Source organism: Patiria miniata, unplaced genomic scaffold (assembly GCF_015706575.1).
Source record: "Patiria miniata isolate m_02_andy unplaced genomic scaffold, ASM1570657v1 HiC_scaffold_13, whole genome shotgun sequence".
NCBI lineage: Eukaryota > Metazoa > Echinodermata > Asteroidea > Valvatida > Asterinidae > Patiria > Patiria miniata.
Genome location: NW_024037051.1, coordinates 8,975,746 through 8,996,672, shown reverse-complemented (window position 1 = coordinate 8,996,672; position 20,927 = coordinate 8,975,746). Strand labels below are relative to the sequence as shown.

The following is a 20,927-nucleotide window of genomic DNA, read 5'->3' as shown; positions in this document are numbered from 1 at the left end:
CCAGCAACCCCCCCCCCCTTCCAAAAAGAAAAAGCTATGTACCCCGTCCACACATTTCTTTTAGATAAAGCATTTTCAATTATTTTCTAAGATTTTGTACATTTGCTGAACATTTCTGATAAATTTAGGATATATGAAACCTTTAGGCAGATCAAATGCTGTTGATTTTTGGGCACACTTACTCCAGGGGTGTGAGTGACCACTGATAAAAAATAGCTGAAAACAGCTGGATAAAGATGTGAAAAAAACCCAGATTTTTGGAAATCTCCTATACTTTTTTACACAGCAAGTGAGGGAAAAAAGCTGAAATCCAAAACAAAAAAGGCTGAAATCAGCTTTAAAGCTGAGATTTCACACCCCTGTTATACATATATTGCTTTGTTGTTTTCTTATGTCTTGAATTGTGATTACCGCCATAAGCTTACTAGTTTCCTCTGATTATGTGTATAACTGTGCTGACAAAGCATGTGTGCCACAAATTTCCCCAAAAATATGATAATTTTAGAACCAATGTTAGCATTATCTTTCTTTACTCCAGTTCAACAAAATACGACTTTGTTCTTCACTGAAGACGTTGAAAATGTCACTTCAATTTAAAGATTTCTTTTCATGTATTTCGCTCCAGTTCAATTATACTGAAATGCACTTAAACAATTTTAATCTGTGTTTATACATAATTTATCATATTTTAATGAACCTCATGTCTTTGTTGTATTACATGCCTAGTAATTCTCTCAACTGCAAGTGCACTTTGCACAAACCAATAGAGCAAAGTTCATTGCCCTGCAATACACTTGTCCACCAACCTCAACCTTAGTTAATTGGACTGCCAAATTTTCATTTCAATCCTCCTTCATTCTGCACTACTACAGCTGTGCAGAACCTAACACCCCCAACCGCCATATAAGCAGGCTAACAGGGCAAGTCCGGTGTACAGTCGGACAACATAAGTGCTGTATATTACCACATAACTTGACCATATATGTCCATGCACAGTGTGCGGGGCTTGATGATAGAGCAATGAACTACGGTTTTGTACTGCCCCACTGAAGACTGGAGGACATCAAATAGCGGGTAATGTTTTAATGAATTCAAAACCACACCAAATTAGTTGTTATTCTTGTTTTATGTGTCTATAGGAAGTGAGTGGTGTACTGCATGTAGTGATATCTCAGCAGAGATCCGAAACAGCTGTTTATGTAGTAAATCCAACACCATGGTGTACCATCAGCATAAGGCTGCCAGAATTTTCTTCTTCTTTTTTTTCCTACCAGAAAGTACATAAATGTCATTGTTGATAATGTTCAACTTAAGTGATGTTAAAGCGTCCCTGTTTTCATGAATGGATACGTGTAATGCACTGTTCGGGGAAAAAAAATTAATTGTGACTGGAGGTTTCGTGATGTGCCTGTCACTGTACATGCAAATGAAGCCTGCATGAGTTTCAATCTTAATTCTCTCATTAATTTTTCCTTCCTCCATGGTTCAATAAATACATCTTTTTGTTCCAATTCAATTTCTTTTGGTTACTGGAGATTTTGTGACGTGCCTGTCACAACATGACATGAGGCCCGCATGCATTTCAATTCTCATTCTCTCTTAATTGTTTTTTTTTCTTCATTTTTTTGTTCTACCTTACGGTTCAATTAAAAAAAAAAAAAATCTGAACTTGATTGATTTTGTGTTTAAGGGGTTGGGATGGGCTAGGGAAGGGTGTTGTAACCACGTAGCCTGCTATTACGGCAAATCCCAACATTAGGCTAATAAAATTCAGCAATTTACACCTCAAACCAAGATTCCATATATAAATATATGAATAGGTCAATGATGAGTGAATATGTAACTGAAAGTAACATAATCACTCATCAAACCTCACAATTGAAATGGTTCTGTATTTTTTCTTTGTTTTTTTTTCCTCAAAATGTAGTTGTCATGGGGAAATCTCAATACAGTTACAGAATGTACATTGATGAACAGAAAAACAAATGTAGTTGTTATCGCGGAATAGAGCTTTAGGCAAGACAAGTTCAAATTTCAAGTAACAAACTTCCCCTCTTTGCCATTTAATAATTTTTGGGTCTGAAGTTTAACTTTTTTTTCCTTCCCCCATTACCTCTGAACTTTTAATTTGCCCCACAAGTATCATTAGGCCTAAAACTAAATTCAAACTCTTCTCATTTGTTGAGTCAGCAGTTTGCTATACATAAGGGGGAAAAGGCATCAGGAGTACGTCCAGAATTTACAGAAATTGTTAATACTATAATAGTCAGATAAAATTGAGATAGGAAAAATGTAGACCCCAAATTTATAGAATGACTAATCTACACCAAGAAACTGATCATTTTCTATACAACTTCAAAACCTTGAATTTTTCGTCCATTATGACAGGACCTAGATTGTTCTATAATTGTGTGAATCCATGCAAAACAAAAAAGCACGTCATAAACTGAGCATGCTATCACCCTTTGCTGCATCTACCAGTAACATGGCATGTGCACTCCCATCCCATCCATCAATGTGCCAGACATTAGAGAATTATCACATGCAACGACCTTGTTAACACATGATGAGCGTAACATTATATCAAGGCATGGCAATAATGTGCAACCGACGTAAGATGGGTGTGCCAATGATAGAGCACCGGTATGTATACAGACATGATAAAAATGTTATGCAAGTGTGCAAAAAATGTAAATTACCGGGAAAAAATGAGTCAGATTTGGTGGTGTAGCGAGAAACTGTTCATGGGTGGGGGAAGGGTTTATCAAAAATTTCCCTGAAAAGTTTCAATTTGCCAGATGACATTGAAATGGAGACGAATCCAGGGTTTGAGAAATGCTTTAATCCACATCTGCTTTTTGGGGGGTGGGGGAGGCGAAGTTAAGGCTTATCTCGGCCAGCCTAGCCTTTTATTTTATTTTATTTTTTTGGCGACTGTTTTACCATGCTATAATGAGCATTTACTTTCCTAATTTAATTAATAACCACAAATAATTCATTTGTACCCATTAGGGTAATAAAGTGAACAAACAGAAAAATACCCAAATTATTCCAATTATTTTTCACTTTAGACCACTCTCGTAAATCTTGTACCCTCCATGGCTACCTTGTTTAATACAATTAGTTCTGCTGTCATAATTTGGGCGATTCACAATGTAGTGCGCCACCAAGAGTTTGCCACGGAAAGTTAATTTTTCAAGTCTACGGTCAAATGTCCCGCGTTGCGAATTTGTCGACCATCTCCCACAATGCACTGGGAAAAATGAACTCCCCGTGGCAAACTCTTGGTGGCAAACTCTTGGTGGCGCACTGCATTGTGAATCGCTTGAATTAAGTGTTTGTTGTTTCTCTTATTGCATAATCTTCTTCAAGTACCTTAATTCTTTGTAATCCTACCATTTTCAAAAAAAAATGAAGTATATTCTGCGAATCAATAAAACGCAGAAAGAAAAACAAAACTTTATGACAGTGACAATGCCCAATTTTAAATAAACAGATGGAAAAAATTCATGTTACATATTTGCAAACTTTTTATACACTCTTAAATTTAATGAATTTTATAAACACCAGAGGGTGCTCTATAAACTGATGTAAACTCTGTATGCAATATATACTGGAATTTGTATCCTTGTGGAGTCATTTCTTTGTTCTCGAGTACTAAAGTTTTCGAGTTTGAAAGTGTAGTTTCAAAATGCTCCTATTTTAACCAGAATTAATTCCCTGGGCTGAAATTTGGACTTAATATCCCTTACATAAAATACTTCAATTTGCAACACATGACACACCTTGGAAATTCCTAGTTTTTGAGTAAAATCCATATATCTATTTCGTGATAACCTTGTATTCACCTATAGAAATTGCCCTGTGGAGATGTATTCAATCTTTTGTTCCCTATTACACCCATGTCTCCACAGGGTACCGTGTACCAGATCATACAACATGAACATCCGGCTGTACACTGAATGTCAGGCAAGGTTATGAACACTGTCCAGACGATAACTCTCGACTATTTCAAAAGGTGAAGAGTTACAGCAACAGCATAATTCCAAGCTTTTTCTATTCTCTTTTCCTCTTTGAATATGTCTCAACCTCCAAAGAGCAAGCCAGTTCATGACACTGTTCTAACCTGGGTGTCAATTAAGTTGCACTCAGAAATTGTCAAGGATAACTTGCAGGCACCTAAATGAACTGCAAGCTATTTTCCCTACGGTCGAAATTATGAATACATTTTTCCGACAGATTCTGAAAAGTCTCCAGAACAACAGTGTGCCATCACAGTTGAGTCTATGTTCATGGGATAATTCCAGCCACGAAGCTCTAGTATATTCAGCCTTTTTTGCCACAATACAAATATAGCTTTTTCTAGATTATTTATAGTTACTTTTATAAAACATAGGCTCCCAAATTGATTTACATGTATATAGATCTTTATAGTTTTTGTAAGTTTTAAAGGTTTTGCTTTGAGGCCTGATGAACATCACATTCCCAGAAACAGTTCTAATTTAAGAGGCCAAGTTATGAGAGGGCTTTTCAGATGGAATTACAACATTTTTCGAACAGATTAGGAAAATTTCTTTAAGCATATTTCAAGGAATGAAATTTGCTTGCATTCTTCTTCTTGGAGATTGCCCCAAACAAGTTGTGCTTTAAATGCCTAAAGCCCACTGCACACCGTCTTATTTTACCAGATCATCAGACGTACACATAGCAGACGTGTGTGCTGAAAATTGGACCAATCTGACCATACACCAGGCGATCTCGGATGAAATCAAACATGTTTGATTTTTTCGCATCCGATTTCACCGGAAAGGTGTGCGGGCAGCACTCCAATTTCACCGGACGCAATATTTATGTTAACCAATCAGATTCACGAAGGAAGTCACATGATTTAAAATTGACGGCTGCCATTCTGTCATCATGTGAATGGTCATCATGTGACTGATCATCATGTGACCGATTACAGAATGGAATCGGGCATGTGTGCGGGGTAACGTTGCGGTCTCCGCAACGGTGAAGAAACCGGTGATCCAGTGAACCGGTAAAACGGAAAGGTGTGTGGCAAGATTTAGTGACATGGCCCTAACACAATTACTCATGACGGCCTTCTTACAATCATCATGTGTATTATGGTATTAAAATAAAGAGAAATATATTGGATCATGACTTCCTAATCTTGATCCTTATCAATGGATGACTTATTGTGTGATGATAGTTAACCTTAGTTGATCTCTGTCAAAGATTACATTGTATGTTTGTTGAGGACTTTGTGTTGCCTTCCATGATTTTTGTCTGAGGGGGTATTAGGGGTTAGTTCCTTTTTAGTTAGAAAATTCCGTTGAACAGCTAGGATATTTCTGAGATGGCATCACAAACAACATTCTTAGCTGTGTAAGATAGGCGACACTTTTTAAACGATGTATTCAATTACAAATTAAACAGTAGTACCCGGTGATTTACTGACGTGCATTTGGATTCGAACTTTCTGGATTTGTTTTTTTTTTGCTTGTTTTTTTTTTCCCAGACTTTTTTTAAATTAAAAACTAATAAGCCAGTTCCGTATTCCAAATGCGCATGTGCATATCAAGATTTGACGAGTTTCGTTTCGGGACAAAACAATTTGCCGTATGCTCGCAAAATCGTAGCGGGTACCAAATACTAAAGAAATGTTGTGTTCTGAAGTAAGCACAACATTTTTAAAGTTTGGACAGCGAAGTGTTTTAAGGTGTTTAGTATGCCCCAACTTTTTTGTGAACAAAAGTTTTCAACGTCTTTTTGACTGCATCGTGAAAAATTGCAAAATGCAGATTCAGGCACCAAGTTCCCAGTAGACTTGTGTGCAATTATCTGCCAGCATTTATCCTGAAGTAAAATCATTTCATAAATTGTTAACTGCTGAATGGGATGGCGCCAGGCTATTTTTGCAGCCTTATTTTACTTTAATTTTTTTCTATTCTGGCTAAGAACATTAGGTAACGCTTAATTACAAATTTAAAATTATTCATTTAAGCAGACTTGACTTATTTAGTAATATACTTTGCTTTTATTTCTCTTCGCAAGTTCTCAAAAATAAACAATTTACCTCACTTTCAATTCAACATGGCTGACTGGTGAATAAGGCCCATTTGTATACTTCACCTTTTACAGATCAGTTCAATTTGCCAATCTAAATCGGCTTGTGAAATTACAGATGAAGAAAGTAAATCCGGAAGAAAAGTGACAAATGAAAGGAAACTTACTGTAAAGAACTCCCACTTTGCGATCTCTGTAAGTTGGCAAAGATCTTGTCTTTCTCCATTCCCACCGTGCTGAAGGCCTTCCGGAAATGCTTCCGGAAACTCCCAATCTTATCCATGCCGGATTTCTTGCTCGAGTTCAGCATTCCGCGTCCGGAGACCGATGAAGCACGGACAATCTCACCAGGCAAGACTTCGAAGTCGTCATCTAATGTCTTGAGATTCTCCAAGGAGGAGGAGCGGACCATGGAGGGTTCGTCCAGGGATGCAGGGTGGGTAGTGAGAGGACTGGAGGAACGGGCTCGGGGGGAGTCACGAACATGGTCCAGGTTGAGATCTGTTGGAGCGAGGGTCTCACCTAGCGAGAGAAGGATACATGTAACCAGATCACCTCTTTGCCCTTGTTCATGTACACCGGTAATTAGTTCACTTTGTTTACGGGCATTGATTAACCCTCCTGCTGTCTAAACAGTCACAGACAGTCAAACAAAATTAATCCACTTCCCCTGCCATGCCTTTTACACAGGCTAGTCACCGACACTCCGATCATATTTCAAGCTAGCATGGTAACAAGTCAAATTCAGTCAACAGACAAAAGCAGGCAAGTGGAATGCAAGGCTGACTTATCAATCACCCACAGTCAAAGCATAGCTGTATCAAGTTACATAAACAGTCACAGCCAGTCAATCCTGCTTTATGTAGGCCGGGAGCTCTTAACCGTTACAAACAGTCCCTTGACTGATTTTGAGTGAAAGGACAACTTTGCAAAGAATGCATGTTTGCATGTATACGAGGGTTTTTAAAATGATAAAGTTACAAATCCAGCTGATATACATCTGTGCTTTGTCTCTGTTGAGTGTCACTGAGATGGCATATATTAGCCAAAAGCAAGAGAGTTCAAACAATACCACGGTTTGGATATATTCCATTTCAGTGGCCTATATTACAATGTGGTGGGACTATGCTTGAGCGCAGGTCGTACTCACAAACTCAATACCGCTCTGACCTAAAAGGTTAAAAAATGCACACAGGCTCTGACTTTAAGAACATGTGTGACATGTGAATGAGCATTGTCCCTCTTCAGTAATGGCTCCTAATTTTAATAATAATTTGGGAGGCTAATCATCTTTACTCGCAGCTGGTATGCTGAATTGCGAAGGAATGCGGCTACAATGTGGTCGGGCTGCTGGCACGTAAAGGCGCCTATGACTGCCGGCCACATCGACCCATATATGACCACGGAGCACAGCCTGAGATCGAAAGTGTTTGATTTTTCCGGAGGGAGGAAAACTGGAGGGCCCGGAGAAAAACCCTCGTGGCACAGGAGAGAACCAACGCACAACTCTACTCACATGCGATCCGTGGCAAGGATTCGAACCGTGGTCACCTTGGTGAGAGGCAAGCGCTTTACGCACAAGCCACCCATGCCACCCTTAATTTTGGGGGATACATAACTGTATGTGTTATTTTAATCGACATTTGTCACAGACTTCTCACAACATCTACCACAAGAAACACACTTGTTGCTGACTATTCCAATTTTCATGACATACAGCTACACTCCAAGAAGTGGAATTTGGTTTCCAAAAACAGGTAAATGAGACGGTCAGATGGATACAAGGAGTTCAAATTGTTGCATTTCAGAGTTAAACTAATCACAAAGACAATCAAAGTTCAAACACTACCTTTGACATCAAGTTTAGCTGTGCAGGACACCGATCCATTGGAATTCTCCACAGTGCATGCAAACTCTCCGGCGTCTAACATGGTAAACCTGTGCAGAGTTAGCATTGAGCTTTCCTCCGTGTTCACAATCTCTATCCGTTTATTGTCCGTGTTTAGGTGCCTAGGTAGCGACCAGGTAGCTGTCGGGGTTGGCCTGCCAGTGAAGGAGCATCTTAAGACGGCCGAATCATCGGTGCTGACCAGGCACGATTTTAGCCTCTCTGTGAACGCAGGGGGGTCTGTAAGGGAAAATGGAACATTGATGATGCTGTACGTTTGCTTCAGGAACCTTTCCTTGATGAGAAAGACATCTTAAGACTTCTAAAGGTTAAAAAGTCTATGGCATCAACGACTTTTTCCAAGTTTGCAAGGTGTCAGATGCTTGGGGATTCTCAGTGTAGGAAAATTAAAGTTTTCAAATTTGTTTTCAACTTTTTTTCATGTCCTCAAAAGTCATCAAAATCCCGTATCAAAAGTCCCCCAAAAGCCATCCACAAGTCATCCAGTATCAAGCCAAATTGCAAGCTATTCAAATTAATGTGTGACGGACTTGAAATTATTGCCAAATGTGGCACAATCTATTTAGAACTAAACCCAATATTTCTGACCTTCAGCCAAGTTCATCTTTTTCAGCAATCCCGGTGTCACGTATCCCTCCATCCCTTGACTGCTCTCATTGGACGGGATGGTCTGAATGTGGAACAGGTTGTTCTCGCACACCTGCAGGAGCTTGACGGCATCTCCTTTCAGGATCTCTCTTGTCTCGTGACCGTCTGCCACCAAGTCTTCAAGAACTTCGTACGTCGAGCCGACAGATGGGACAAGCTGGGGGAAAACAAGGAAGTCAAAATTTAATCCGTTGTTTGCGATTTCTGGTTAAAGCTATAGTCCATCATTTGCAGCCATCCGAAAAGTAACTGGCGTAATTATTGTTGAAAAACATACTTGGTTGAAAGATAGTAAGGGGACTAAACTCCCTGTGAAATTATTCTTTCTGGCAAGCTGTCATTTTGAAGTAATCAACGAAAGAAGGCCTTTCCAACGGTGCACCTTAAGATGCACCAAAGGAAAATTTAAATTGGTAGTCTGTTTTGTTATTCGGCAAAGCGCGCGCAAGCATTGGCACGACGCACACGCGCACGCTATAATTTGTTGGATCAGTGCGCGACATCGCGTAGCTGCAATCGGCTCAGTGAGAACGCATCACGGACGCTGAATTCAGGCCCAATTCAAAACATGATTTAGCAACTTTTGATTTGAAATTGAGATCCTAGAATGCTGTTTTTCTCGGAATATACAGCTGAAGCTGAGCTGAAACTTCATCAGGTTAATTGTTCAGTATCCTTCATTAGATTTTGAACACTTTTGTTGCTTCAAACGAACAAAATGCACAAATTACAAATGATGGACTATATCTTTAAGAGAGTTGCTCGACTACATTCATTTTGGTCCCACCTTAACACCTCTGAGACTTTTTGGTAAAAGTAACGGAGACTGTTGTCAACTCAACCAAATTAAGTCCAGTACCGACGGCCTGTTAACTTCCCAATTTGAGTCTGCAATTGTAAGTTATACAGGGCCAACTGGGTTGCAGAAGAATTACAATGTTAGTTTTACCAAGTGAATGACTTTCCGAAATTAATCCAAATGCGAACACACAGTAAGCATAACCACAACAGAATGTTAACAATCACATGCGGTAACTTTTTCCAATGTGAATGCGCCTTCAGTTAGAAACTTATTCTAAAAAACAGTCCCTCAACCAAAATCACAGGCCAATGATTTAGACACCCTCACAAACAGTCTCACAAACAGCGATCAAACAGCAAGAGCGCTCATAATTAGTGAATAGCAAGACATTCAAACCCCCTGTTCAACAAACTAGGCCATCAGCCTCGGTCCAAAATTATGGCCACCGGTATCAAATGAGGGAAACAATTCGGGCGATTCACAATGCAGTGTGCCACCAAGAGTTTGCCATGGAGAGTTCATTTTTCCCAGTGCATTGTAGGAGATGGTCGACAAATTCGTAGCCTGGACATTTGAAATTGTTAGTTTTTTCGGTCAGTGGTTTCGTAAGCGTATGATTCGAGGATCTGTTCGCCCATTTCTTTTCTTGTTATCAATATGGTGTTTTTTGTAAGGCGGCAGAACGCTATGCCCCAATCTATGACATATTAGCTCAAGTTGTCTACCGACATTCATTCAAATGGGCCATGTTTTGTCGACCGTAAACTTGAAAATTGGACTCTCCATGGCAAACTCTTGGTGGCGCGCTGCATTGTGAATCGCCCGATTTTTGGCAAGGTATACACCTCCAGAGTTTGAAAATATGTGAAAGCATTGCAGCGGTGACAGCTTTTTGGGTGTTATCACCCTTTTTTTCAAAATGTCCATCAAAATGCTTGTTACCACTCTAGGGGTGGTATACCTTGCGCATGCGCACAACAATCATTTGTGCCCTGATTCGATACTGAACAAACCCCCAGGCTGATGGCCTAAACTTTGATAGGAGACAAAGTGGAAGACCTCCCGTGTAGATGCCATAGACCAGTATCGACCATGAGATAAAGTCAATGTATAGACCATTATCACGTTGCGGCCATCTTGATTTGTTTCCCATTCAAATCAACGTAACCAAAGCGAGGCTGGAAGGAAAAATAGTCTGGTTCCTTTTTGCACAAAAACCATTATCATTCAGTACTGTTATTGCATACAGGGAACATGACTGAAATGGCGGCAGCATGAGAAAGGTCTATTTGGACATATTTTGAAAATGCGAAGTAAGAATGTTTGAACTTACAGTAGTGAAACCGCTCAAGTCCACTGATCCAGTCATACTGTCGATACTGCCTCGACCAGATCGTGGGACGCTCAGCAGTGTTGGGCTGGATATTAAGCTGATCAGAGACTCGGTGGATTTGCTGAAATTGCCATTCAAACCTGTACAGAAAAAAAATTAATTTAATCCATTTAATCCATTTTCATAACATGGAATTGTTACATTTTCATAACAAAACAAGTGGTTAGGAATCACAGAAGATGAGAAAAAAGAGAACAAAATTCCTCTATCAAGACACGTAGTAAGTTGATTGAGAGGTTAATTTTATATGGTTCATTTTTGTTAATTCATTTTGAATAGAATTCAGTGATTAACAATCAGTTTGAAACAGTTGTTAGCTATCACACAGTCAGTTATTTTGTTGAATTGGTTATCAGACACATATTGGATTTGTTCACATGATATATTTTTGCATATAGATGCTCCATTCATCAAATGTTTTCTTTGCTCACGAGTTGTCATCGCTTATTATGTCATGTATTAGTTTCTTAAGCCAAACAATCTGTGCACACACAAGACTCTCAATGTCATGATGCATGACTTTGTCCAGGTTTTTTCATGGGAACAAGACTTCTATTGGTTAACAAACAGTTTTGTATCGAGTGATTAGTTTTTTTTTATTGTTATATGTTAAATAACCTTCATAACGAATCATGTTAAACTTGGCATGTTGGAAAATTACATTGGGAACACTGTCAGTTCACAATGAGAATTCACGCGGTATGCACAGGGAACTCTGGGTCTTCCCATATAGGACTGCTGCAGCTGATTTCACGAGAATTTACGTAATGTTATAACTCCACTTGCGCCACAATTTATTGCATAACTTGCGCAACTTTTCACGCTGGGCAACATTTTACTTATGACACATTTCAAATAAGTTTCATTGTGTGGAAGTCCGCAACTTGCGCAACAAATTATGGCATAACTTGCACAATCATTTTAGGTGGCGTAAGTTGTGGCATAGCGACTGAAAATTGAACTATTGTACAGGCAAATCGTGATGGTCATGGAGCCCAGCATTGCAGAGCTAATCAAGGTTAATGAAAGACGCACACAGCTTTGTGTTTGAGGTAAATGAATCGCTATTTCACTCCTGACAGAATTTTTAGAGTTGCCGCACGATTCTGAAGAAAGTCGGAAAAGACTTTTTTTTTTTAAATGGCGGGCGGAGGTGATTCACGGACTGTTTCGTGACCCAACAAAATCATACACAAACAGCCCTTAAAAATGTTGCTATTAATCCTCGTCCAAGATGTTTAGATTATTCGAATCATTGCGCAGCTATGCCAAGTTTCGTGACATTGATCATAAGTAAATTGCGCAACTGCACAACAAATTTGTTGCACAAGTCCTACACATGGCGCAAGTTACGCAGTGTTTCGTGAAATCAGCTGCTATCTGAAAACAGTAAGAACACAGCACATCCCAATCTGAATGCAACTTCCTTCATTAAAAAAGTGTGTTCCAAAAGGAATGCAAGTTTTTCGAGTTTTGAGGAATTTCTTAAATTAAAACTGTTCTCTACTGGATCAAATATTCTGTAACAACTGCTTCCAGTATATCCTGTATGGAATGACTACACTTCCTGATGGAATCGCTAGGCAATACCTGGTTCCAATAGTGATGTCATGGAGCTTCCGGACAAGTGCATGGATACCGCACGGCGTTTACGCATGATTGGTGAGTGGTCTGATGATAGAGGGCGGTATAAATAAATCCCATCACAGCACACAGGAATGAAGAGCAGTTGTGTTAATGAAACGGAAATGTAGAACACACAATGGAAAATAAAAAACCATGGCAACTGAATCTTTGCTCGGCAACATCGGCCATTTGTGAACAAAACTTGCAATTTTTTAAAACAAAAGGCTGCCATAAAAAATAACAATTTATTTCCTGACATCAGGAAATAAAGATGTCAAGGAAGAAACATTAGCAAAATCTTGTGCACTATCTTCACTTCTTCTTTTTGCAGAAACTTCTATTTTTTTTCTTTTCTTAGAATGGTATTTTAGAAAGTAATAATTTCGATTTTTATATTAATGAAAAAGTTAGAAAGGCCTGATATATTTCATCTTTAGCAAAGACGTCGGTATTAGTTAGATATAGTTTGGCAGTTAGTTATTAATTGTTATTCATCAATGTAGTTAAATATTTCTTATGGATTATAATCTTGAGTTACAACATCTGCTGAAAAATTATTGTTACAACAGCTAGCAAACATTATTAGGTAACGTTTAAAACAGAAAAGCAACACAGCACACAATATTAGTTATCCCTTGAGCACAAATGAACATATTTGTGTCCTAGTCCCATATACCAAACTGCAAATGTTTTTCATATTCCATAGATGCAAGTATGATAACAACTTTATATTCAAGCAAACTTTGTTCAAAACAAACGTAACGATCCTCATACACACTGCAGGCTTCATAAATGCATACAAGTGATTAGAGTACGATACATGTACATATTCCATGTTACAGTAATTTTGCAGTATTGGAAAATATCACATTGCTGTTGCAATGGAACAACCAATCAACACCGAGGATTTACGTTTGCTTGAAGATAAAGCTGAATGTCATGTGACCCAAACACACCAATGTCAATGGAGAAAATGCATTTGAAACATCTCAAAGCACATCTTATGTTCCAGATGCACCAATCAATTCATCTTTTTTGTCTTGTTTAATTAGCAGATAGATCTTCGCATAAACAAAGATATGCATTGAAAATTATGCAAATCAAATGTTGGTCAATTAACAAAATGGCACGGCCAACCAAACAAAAATTATGTACGCAACTCAAAATGATTCAACCAAACAATGAAACAAAATGTTGCCTCAATGTAAATTACAGGGAACACAAATATGAAACAAAATGCTTGGCGGATAAATCAATCACTGCAAAGCACCCCAGACAATGAAAACACTATGCAAATCAAGCTGTTTAGGATTGGAAAATGTTTGAACTTAAAAACAAATTTTCCTCAGAAAATATGAAAAACAAAAATCTGCCTTTTTTCATTGTAAGATATCAAATGAAGACGATTTCTGAGAAACGCAAACCATGTTTATGGCCAACACAATTCACACTGACACAAATAATGATAGATCACCAAGCATGATCACCGAGCTAGTCATTACAGTCGTGGTCACATACCAAAGCGCCTCTCGCTAGAGGATTTGCCTTCCCGTAGATCTTTCGGGACCTCAGCAATCAAATCATGCAGTGATTTGACCCAAGCCTCCTTCACATACTTTGTCTTGGCCTAAGTGCACATACAAAAAAGAGAAAGAATCCACAAGTTTGTTACTTACAAGAAATTAGTAAAATCAGCAACTTTTTCTCATACCATTTCTTCTAATATAAAGTTATACTTATTATACTCAAATCTTTATCTTCTGTTTATAACAATAATAATAGTGGACATTTATAGTTCACCATGTCTATTCTGAAGCAATTACGGATGATATGCAATATTGCAATGTAAGCATAAAGCCCGGTTCATACTTCACGCGAAAGCATGTGCGGAGCGAAATTCATGTCATCAACAATGGTGGACGCGCTTCGAACGTATTGTTGACGTCACGAATTTCGCTTCGCATTCGCTTTCGCGTGAAGTATGAACCGGGCTTTAACATGTACAATGAACATGTATTAATACAACAGTTTACTAACACAGAAATTTAACACAAGTTAAGAAGTTGGGAAAACGTAGGTTTTTAACTGAGTTTTGAATTGTGCATGTGAGCTTTCTTTTTCTGAGTTGAGGAGGGAGTGTGTTCCAGAGAGCTGGGCCAGATCAATAGGGAATGTCAAATGTTTCCTACACTTTAACCCTAATGTACCTGAATCCATCAAAATCCCCCCCCCCCCCTCCGTTTCGGGGGATTTCGATGGATTCAGGATACCTCCATATTGCACAAACTGGGGGATTTTGATGGATTCAGGATTGTAAGCCAAGCGGAACTGCAGGATGATACATGTGTAAGGACGCCCGCTGGCACCCACCCATGCGCACACGCACACCCGTGGCCTTACATACATATTTGTTGGGAGGGGGGGGGGGCCATTTGTTTCCATTCTCTTGTTGTCCTTTGTTTCTATTGTAATCTCAAACTCCATTGGGCTTTCCTTATGGGCCAGATTTGTATTGTCCCTATTGTGCCTACTAGCTGCCCCATTGATAAGGAACCATATGTACATACGCACTGACACGGACGGACAAAGCAGATACCACTACAGCGATGGGGCAAATATGTGTTGTTTTTTTACTACAAAAAGTTCCCCTCAAATAATTGATTTCATGAAACCTTCTCTTTCCTACATGAGCCATTATTTAACAGTTCAGAGTTTACAATCTACATTACCATCTATTTATGAACTTTGAAATAATCAATAAATTTTTCTTTTTCAAGTTTTTGAAGTTAGCGGGACTATCAATGTGGCCACTGATTCGCTTAGTCACAGTTCATCGTCGTACGAAAATTGCCAGATAACCTTTGAATAACGACAGCAGATCTTTGGATATACCAAGTGTAACTGAAATCATAAAAAAAATGTATGCATTTGACGTCTTTGCATATTTATCCTCATATATTTCTCACACATGGACAAACTTCGTAAGATTTTTTTTTTTTGGTCACATGTCCACGTACATGCCTGACATGCGCAGTACGCCATTATTCTATATTTTTGCTGCGCACACAAGATAAAAATGTCTTTGTACTTTTGTATGATTTGTGCTATTTTGGTGGCTTTGTTGCGGCTTTCCGCTCCAATGGAACAGCCAGATTGTAAGTCAACAATAACTCATATTGGCGATAAGCCACAAATTCAATGGTGTTCTTACACTGAACCAGACAATGGAAACATCGACTTGTCGTTTCACAAACATGGCGTCGAAATTATGCCTTTAGAAAATCTATCTCTGTTAACGCAGCATAATATTTCTGGAAAATATTTGGCCCTGACTAATGATACTTCCTCTGAAAAGATCCAGTCTGTCAATTTGGAGTGCAGAGCCACATCTAAATTGAACAGTACCAACTTTGCAAGTAAATCCTGCAATTTTGATACGTGCATGAAAAGTGAAGAATACTCATGCACCCTGAACACCACCGCCACACCGTCTGTCTACGATGGTCACTGTGTCTACCGAAAAGGATGCCGAACTGTGCCAGTGTGCTATGTGAGCAATCAAATGTTGCCTGGATTGAGACCAAACCTGATGAACTCCAAGTACTACATGGATTTCCAAGTTACACTCCAACCAACGGACGCAATGGATTGTTGGCTTCAGAGTCCACACATGCCACAAAACTTCTGGCAAAGTATCCAAGTCACCCCTCCCCTTCAAAATGAGTCCTCCCACTCTACCACTGTAAGGCCTCGCACCGGTACGTATTATTTATTTGGTCCTGACAGTCCTAAAATCCTTTGCATACATTAAAACAAACATGTATCTTTTCAATTAAAAAAAAATACAATTCTTCCACCTAGGTCACATTTAGCTATGGGCATTGTATGTGAAGAAGAGAGGGGTGCGTATTTATAACTTTTGAGAGCCCAGTGAACAGGACACACCGCATGCGCATACTGGTTTCTGCACATATATGGTGCGAAGTAAACAAAGCTAATTTTATTCTGAATGTGCAAAAGCTAGCGTCTTCGCGTGAGCGTCAGGCGTCTTCAGCAATGCATTCAGAAGTCTCTCCTAATGGTCTCCTCCAACTCTCTCCTTCTTACCATTGAGGGCGTATACTTGTGCACAGAGCAATAGTTGGCAGTAACAAATGCTAACCATGAAAGAGGCTACATGACTTTTCCTGCTATAGAACTAAAATTCCTGCTATAGAACATGTACTGTTGTGCTGTTAATGGACCGAGACGAACCCCCAAACCCAGTCATTATCACGCAGTGAAGACCGGCTCCTCACACTGTTATTCCCTTATTTTCTCATCAACTTGTACTGCAGATGAAACCACCCAATCTGACAAATTTGTGAGTCGAGGTCAAGTAGAACCAACTTCCAGGATTATGTTAACGACAAAGCGGAAATCCAAAGGTTAGCAAATTTTCCTTATTATATTCTTTTTAAAGCCGGCCTGCAGGTCGAACCACGATTTGCTTGCGCCACAACGGAACCATGGGTATCACGCAGAAAAGTAATGCTCAGGTCACAAAACTGAGAAATCAACGCGACGGTGATTCCAAGGCATAGCCAGTCATGTGACTTCTTTAACAATAGCGGTTAAAGCACGTTGATTACTATGAAACGACATTCCATGGCAACACCTGTTTATTCAGCCATTTTTGCCGCACACTTATTGGGTACACGACTGCGAATGATTTCCGCCAGTCGCGGGAACACGTTGCAGAAGTTGAAATTTTTCCACTCTTGCAACTGTTGATTTTTTTTAAGCGCCCACCGATGCCGATATCATCTTAATATGCTCCCAGTTACTCTCAAGTTGCAAAAAATTAGCGACAAGTTTGTTCCCAACAGTCGTAGCTCATGCTGAAAATTAAGTCAGTCGCCGACTGTTCAGTGTTATCGCAAGGTCGACCTGAGGGCAGCTTAAGTCACCTGTAATTTGTGTGTCATGGATTTAAACATGGTTAATAGTCCATCATCTGATTTCCAAAAAAAACCATAAACTTACACAATGCATTATGATAATGTTGTTAGCTAGGGCACCCCATAAAGTACGTACGCACAAAATGCTGACTTTTTAGACACCCGACACCTCCCCCCCCCCCTGTACACATGGCTTACACAGTGGTTCCCCCCCTCCCCCCCCCCCCCCACATGGCTTACGTCCCCCCCCCCCCCCCCCCCCCCCACCGCCTGTACACATAGGTACACATTTTGGTGTACAATATACATATACTGTACATGTACACGTACTGTACATGTACTGTACATGTAGTGCACATGTACACGTACTGAACATACATGTACATGTAGTGTACATGTACACGTACTGTACATGTACATTTACTGCACATGTACTTTTGATTGGCGATGAGGTTATTGAACTTAACAAACTAGTTAGCAAAAACAAACAAGATTGTCATGGATATAAAGGGCAGGGTTTTGATTTTGTTGGTGGGAAATTTTGGGGTAAAACGATGACGAAGACGACAAAGTGCAACACAAGTATAAAAATTGCTATCACCATGGTGCACCGCGAATGCACAAAACTACGTTAATTCACATTGCATGAACTGTAAAATGCCTACGAATATCGCATTTTTTACCAAAAGATATCATTTAAATTTAAAAAAAATTTGTTGTTAGATTTTAGAGAAGTCAGCTGTAGGTTGCAAAAGTTGTTTTGGAAAAACACTCTTGACTCTCCAACTATGTGTACTTGACCAAAACTATAAAGAGTGGCCCGTATCACAATCGCCTTTTATAATGTTGCGGTTTCTTCAGTTTAATGGCTTCTACAGGCGTTGGCACTAGGAGGATAAATTTAAAACGGTGAGGTTAGGTGTACATCGATACATAAAAGCTGGTCCTGGTAGGTATTAAATATGAGAAAGTATATCGATTTTATGACAATTTATTCAAAGCAAATTATATCCCTCTGTGTTTGTACGTTTTTGGCTTGGAACACCCCCCCCCCCCCCGTACGCATGGTGTATGCAGTGTTAACAACCCCCGCCCCTCCCCCTCGTGCATACGTACTTTATGGATGGCCTCTCAGCTGTGCAAGACAATGAAATCATGATATGCTATTTCGTTGGTGCAATGCATCATAAGTGTATTTCTATGGCAACATGATGTTTTTCAATAATTTACTCTATGAACAGGTTTTATAGTAATCCTCTTAAATATCCTTGTGAATGATGCATAAGAAAACACACTGGTTGTTTTCTATTGTTTGCGTCATTTTGTTTGCGTCATTTTGAACATATGCACATTAGCTTAAACATGACCAGGGTTCGACCTTAACTCTTTTTTTTTTCCTAGCCAGCCGGGCTACTGAAACAGACTCTTAACTAGCCCGCGGGCATTTTCACTAGCCCACATTTTTGCTTTTATAGAGTGTCTCATACAGATCTAATAATTTAACCCTAAACAGTCCTTTCATGTTTTCCGTAGCCCAATCATTTTTCACTCGCCAGCCAGGCTAGTTAAGGAATAGTTTGACTAGCCCGCCGCTGTTTTGACTAGCATTTGGCTAGCGGGCTACCGCTAAAGTCGAACCCTGAACATGACGCAAACAGGACCGTTGTGTTTGCTGCCACCAAATGTCTCAAAAGTCTCCCATTCAAACATTTATTTATGTAAAACACACACAGATGTACACATGGTCAATTCTGTATATTTAATGTTCATTAGAGATTAAACAGGTGTGATATGCATACAATTAAAGCTTGGAATTTGCAACACATTTTTTACTTCTATTCGACAGTGTTTTTAGACTCTTTATCCCTATGTTTGTTTTCTAAAGCAAATGAAACCAAAGAGTCCAACGAAGGTGTTGAGAAGCAAGACCATGCACAATCCCAGGAATGGCAACTTTTACTGTTGTTACTGCTCCCAATTCTTCTTTTGTTAGTGTACATTTGGCGGTGGCAAAGGATTCAAAGACACAACATTAAACAGTTGCGTCTTCATCAAGCTTGCAACGTCTGAACAACTGGCTGTCACTTTCTGCCCATTGGTCTTTTAGACTGAGAGCTGGATACTGTTTAATCAAAATTTCGGGAACAAATCCCCTGATTGTCTTAAAGCATAGTATTATCGACCCTGATCACAGAATGGCCATTCTTAAGTTTCGCTAGATCAGACTATAAGGCCCATTGGCGCCATGCCGAATGGGGTCAATTTTACATTTGATCAAAATTTTGAGAACAAGAATGAAACCAGTATCATGTGATAGCTTGGAACTTGTAATTATGGAAATATAACTTAAGAATGATTTTAGATCAGACTAATTAACTTAAAAATGGCCCGAAAAGCGTGGAGGGTGGGCGTGGCATTCACCCACTCCTTTTCCTTTTCACTGATACCGTTGCAATGCAACGGTAGAGGAGAAAGTGAAACCAGTTGGTATTGATGCCTTAACACTCATGGAATATAAAAATATATCTTAAGAGTGGTTTTAGGTCAGACTAATTGCCTTAAGAGCGGCGGGAAAAGCGCACAGGGGGCAGGGCCTCAACCCCCACCATGTACATTTTGGATCCTATCGTCGCAAGGTATGTGTTAAATCCTGCGAAGTTTCTTTGATAGTTGTTCTGATGTCTTGCGGTTATTTTGACACCAAGTTTATAAAAATAGGGCATACGTAACTTTGTCACAAAATGTCCATTTTCCAACACAGGTGGGCCTAAATGTTAACTAATCCCATTGAAAAGTACATGCACATGAAAGCGTGCATGACAGTGCCGACTAACAGATCGAATTGAAACTGTGCAAATGTACTACAAAATTTAAATTGGGAGAATGAAACCATTGTTATTAATGCCTTGGCACTAGTGGAACATGAAAATATGACTTAAGAGTTCCTTTTGTCCAGACTAATTAACTTAAGAGCGGCGTGTACAGCGCGGAGGGGGCAGGGCCTCAAACCCCCTCCATGTACATTTTGGCTCCTATCATCGCAATGCATTTATTAAATTCTGCCAAGTTTCTCTGACAGTTGTTCTGATGTCTTGCGGTTATTTTGACACCAAATTTATGAAAAGTAGGGCATACCTTCGTCACAAAATTTGATTCAGCAACTTTTGATTTGAAATCGAGATCCTAGAATGCCGGAATATACATGTACAGCTGAATCTGAGCTGAAACTTCATCAGGTTAGTTGTTCAGTAACCTTCTTTAGATTTTGAGCACTTTTGTTGCCTCAAACGAACAAAATGCACAAATCACAAATGATGGACTATACCTTTAAGTTAATTAGTCTGATCTAAAATCATTCTCAAGTTATATTTTCATAATCTACAAGTTCCAAGCTATCAAATGATACTGGTTTCGTTCTTGTTCTCAAAACTTTGATTAAATGTAAAATTGGCCCCATTTGCCATGGCACCAATGAGCCTCGGTCTGATCTAGCGAAACTTAAGAATGGCCATTCTGTGATCAGGGTCGATGACACTATAC

The 20,927-nt window shown here is 39.3% G+C and overlaps 1 protein-coding gene across 3 annotated transcripts in view; it reads right to left on the bottom strand.

Moving 5' to 3' along the window:
• LOC119721201 overlaps positions 1 to 20,927 on the bottom strand; it is a 79,375-nt gene that overhangs the window by 6,083 nt on the left and 52,365 nt on the right. For 2 of the 3 annotated variants that reach the window (XM_038191135.1, XM_038191134.1), the window contains exons 25-30: positions 13,966 to 14,074; positions 12,412 to 12,492; positions 10,762 to 10,901; positions 8,567 to 8,783; positions 7,919 to 8,197; positions 6,237 to 6,591 (exon numbers count right to left, since the gene is read on the bottom strand). In XM_038191135.1, the coding sequence (XP_038047063.1) occupies positions 6,237 to 6,591; positions 7,919 to 8,197; positions 8,567 to 8,783; positions 10,762 to 10,901; positions 12,412 to 12,492; positions 13,966 to 14,074 (1,181 nt within the window). The remainder of the gene's footprint in view (positions 1 to 6,236; positions 6,592 to 7,918; positions 8,198 to 8,566; positions 8,784 to 10,761; positions 10,902 to 12,411; positions 12,493 to 13,965; positions 14,075 to 20,927) is intronic. The other variant, XM_038191136.1, reaches the window with a different exon arrangement.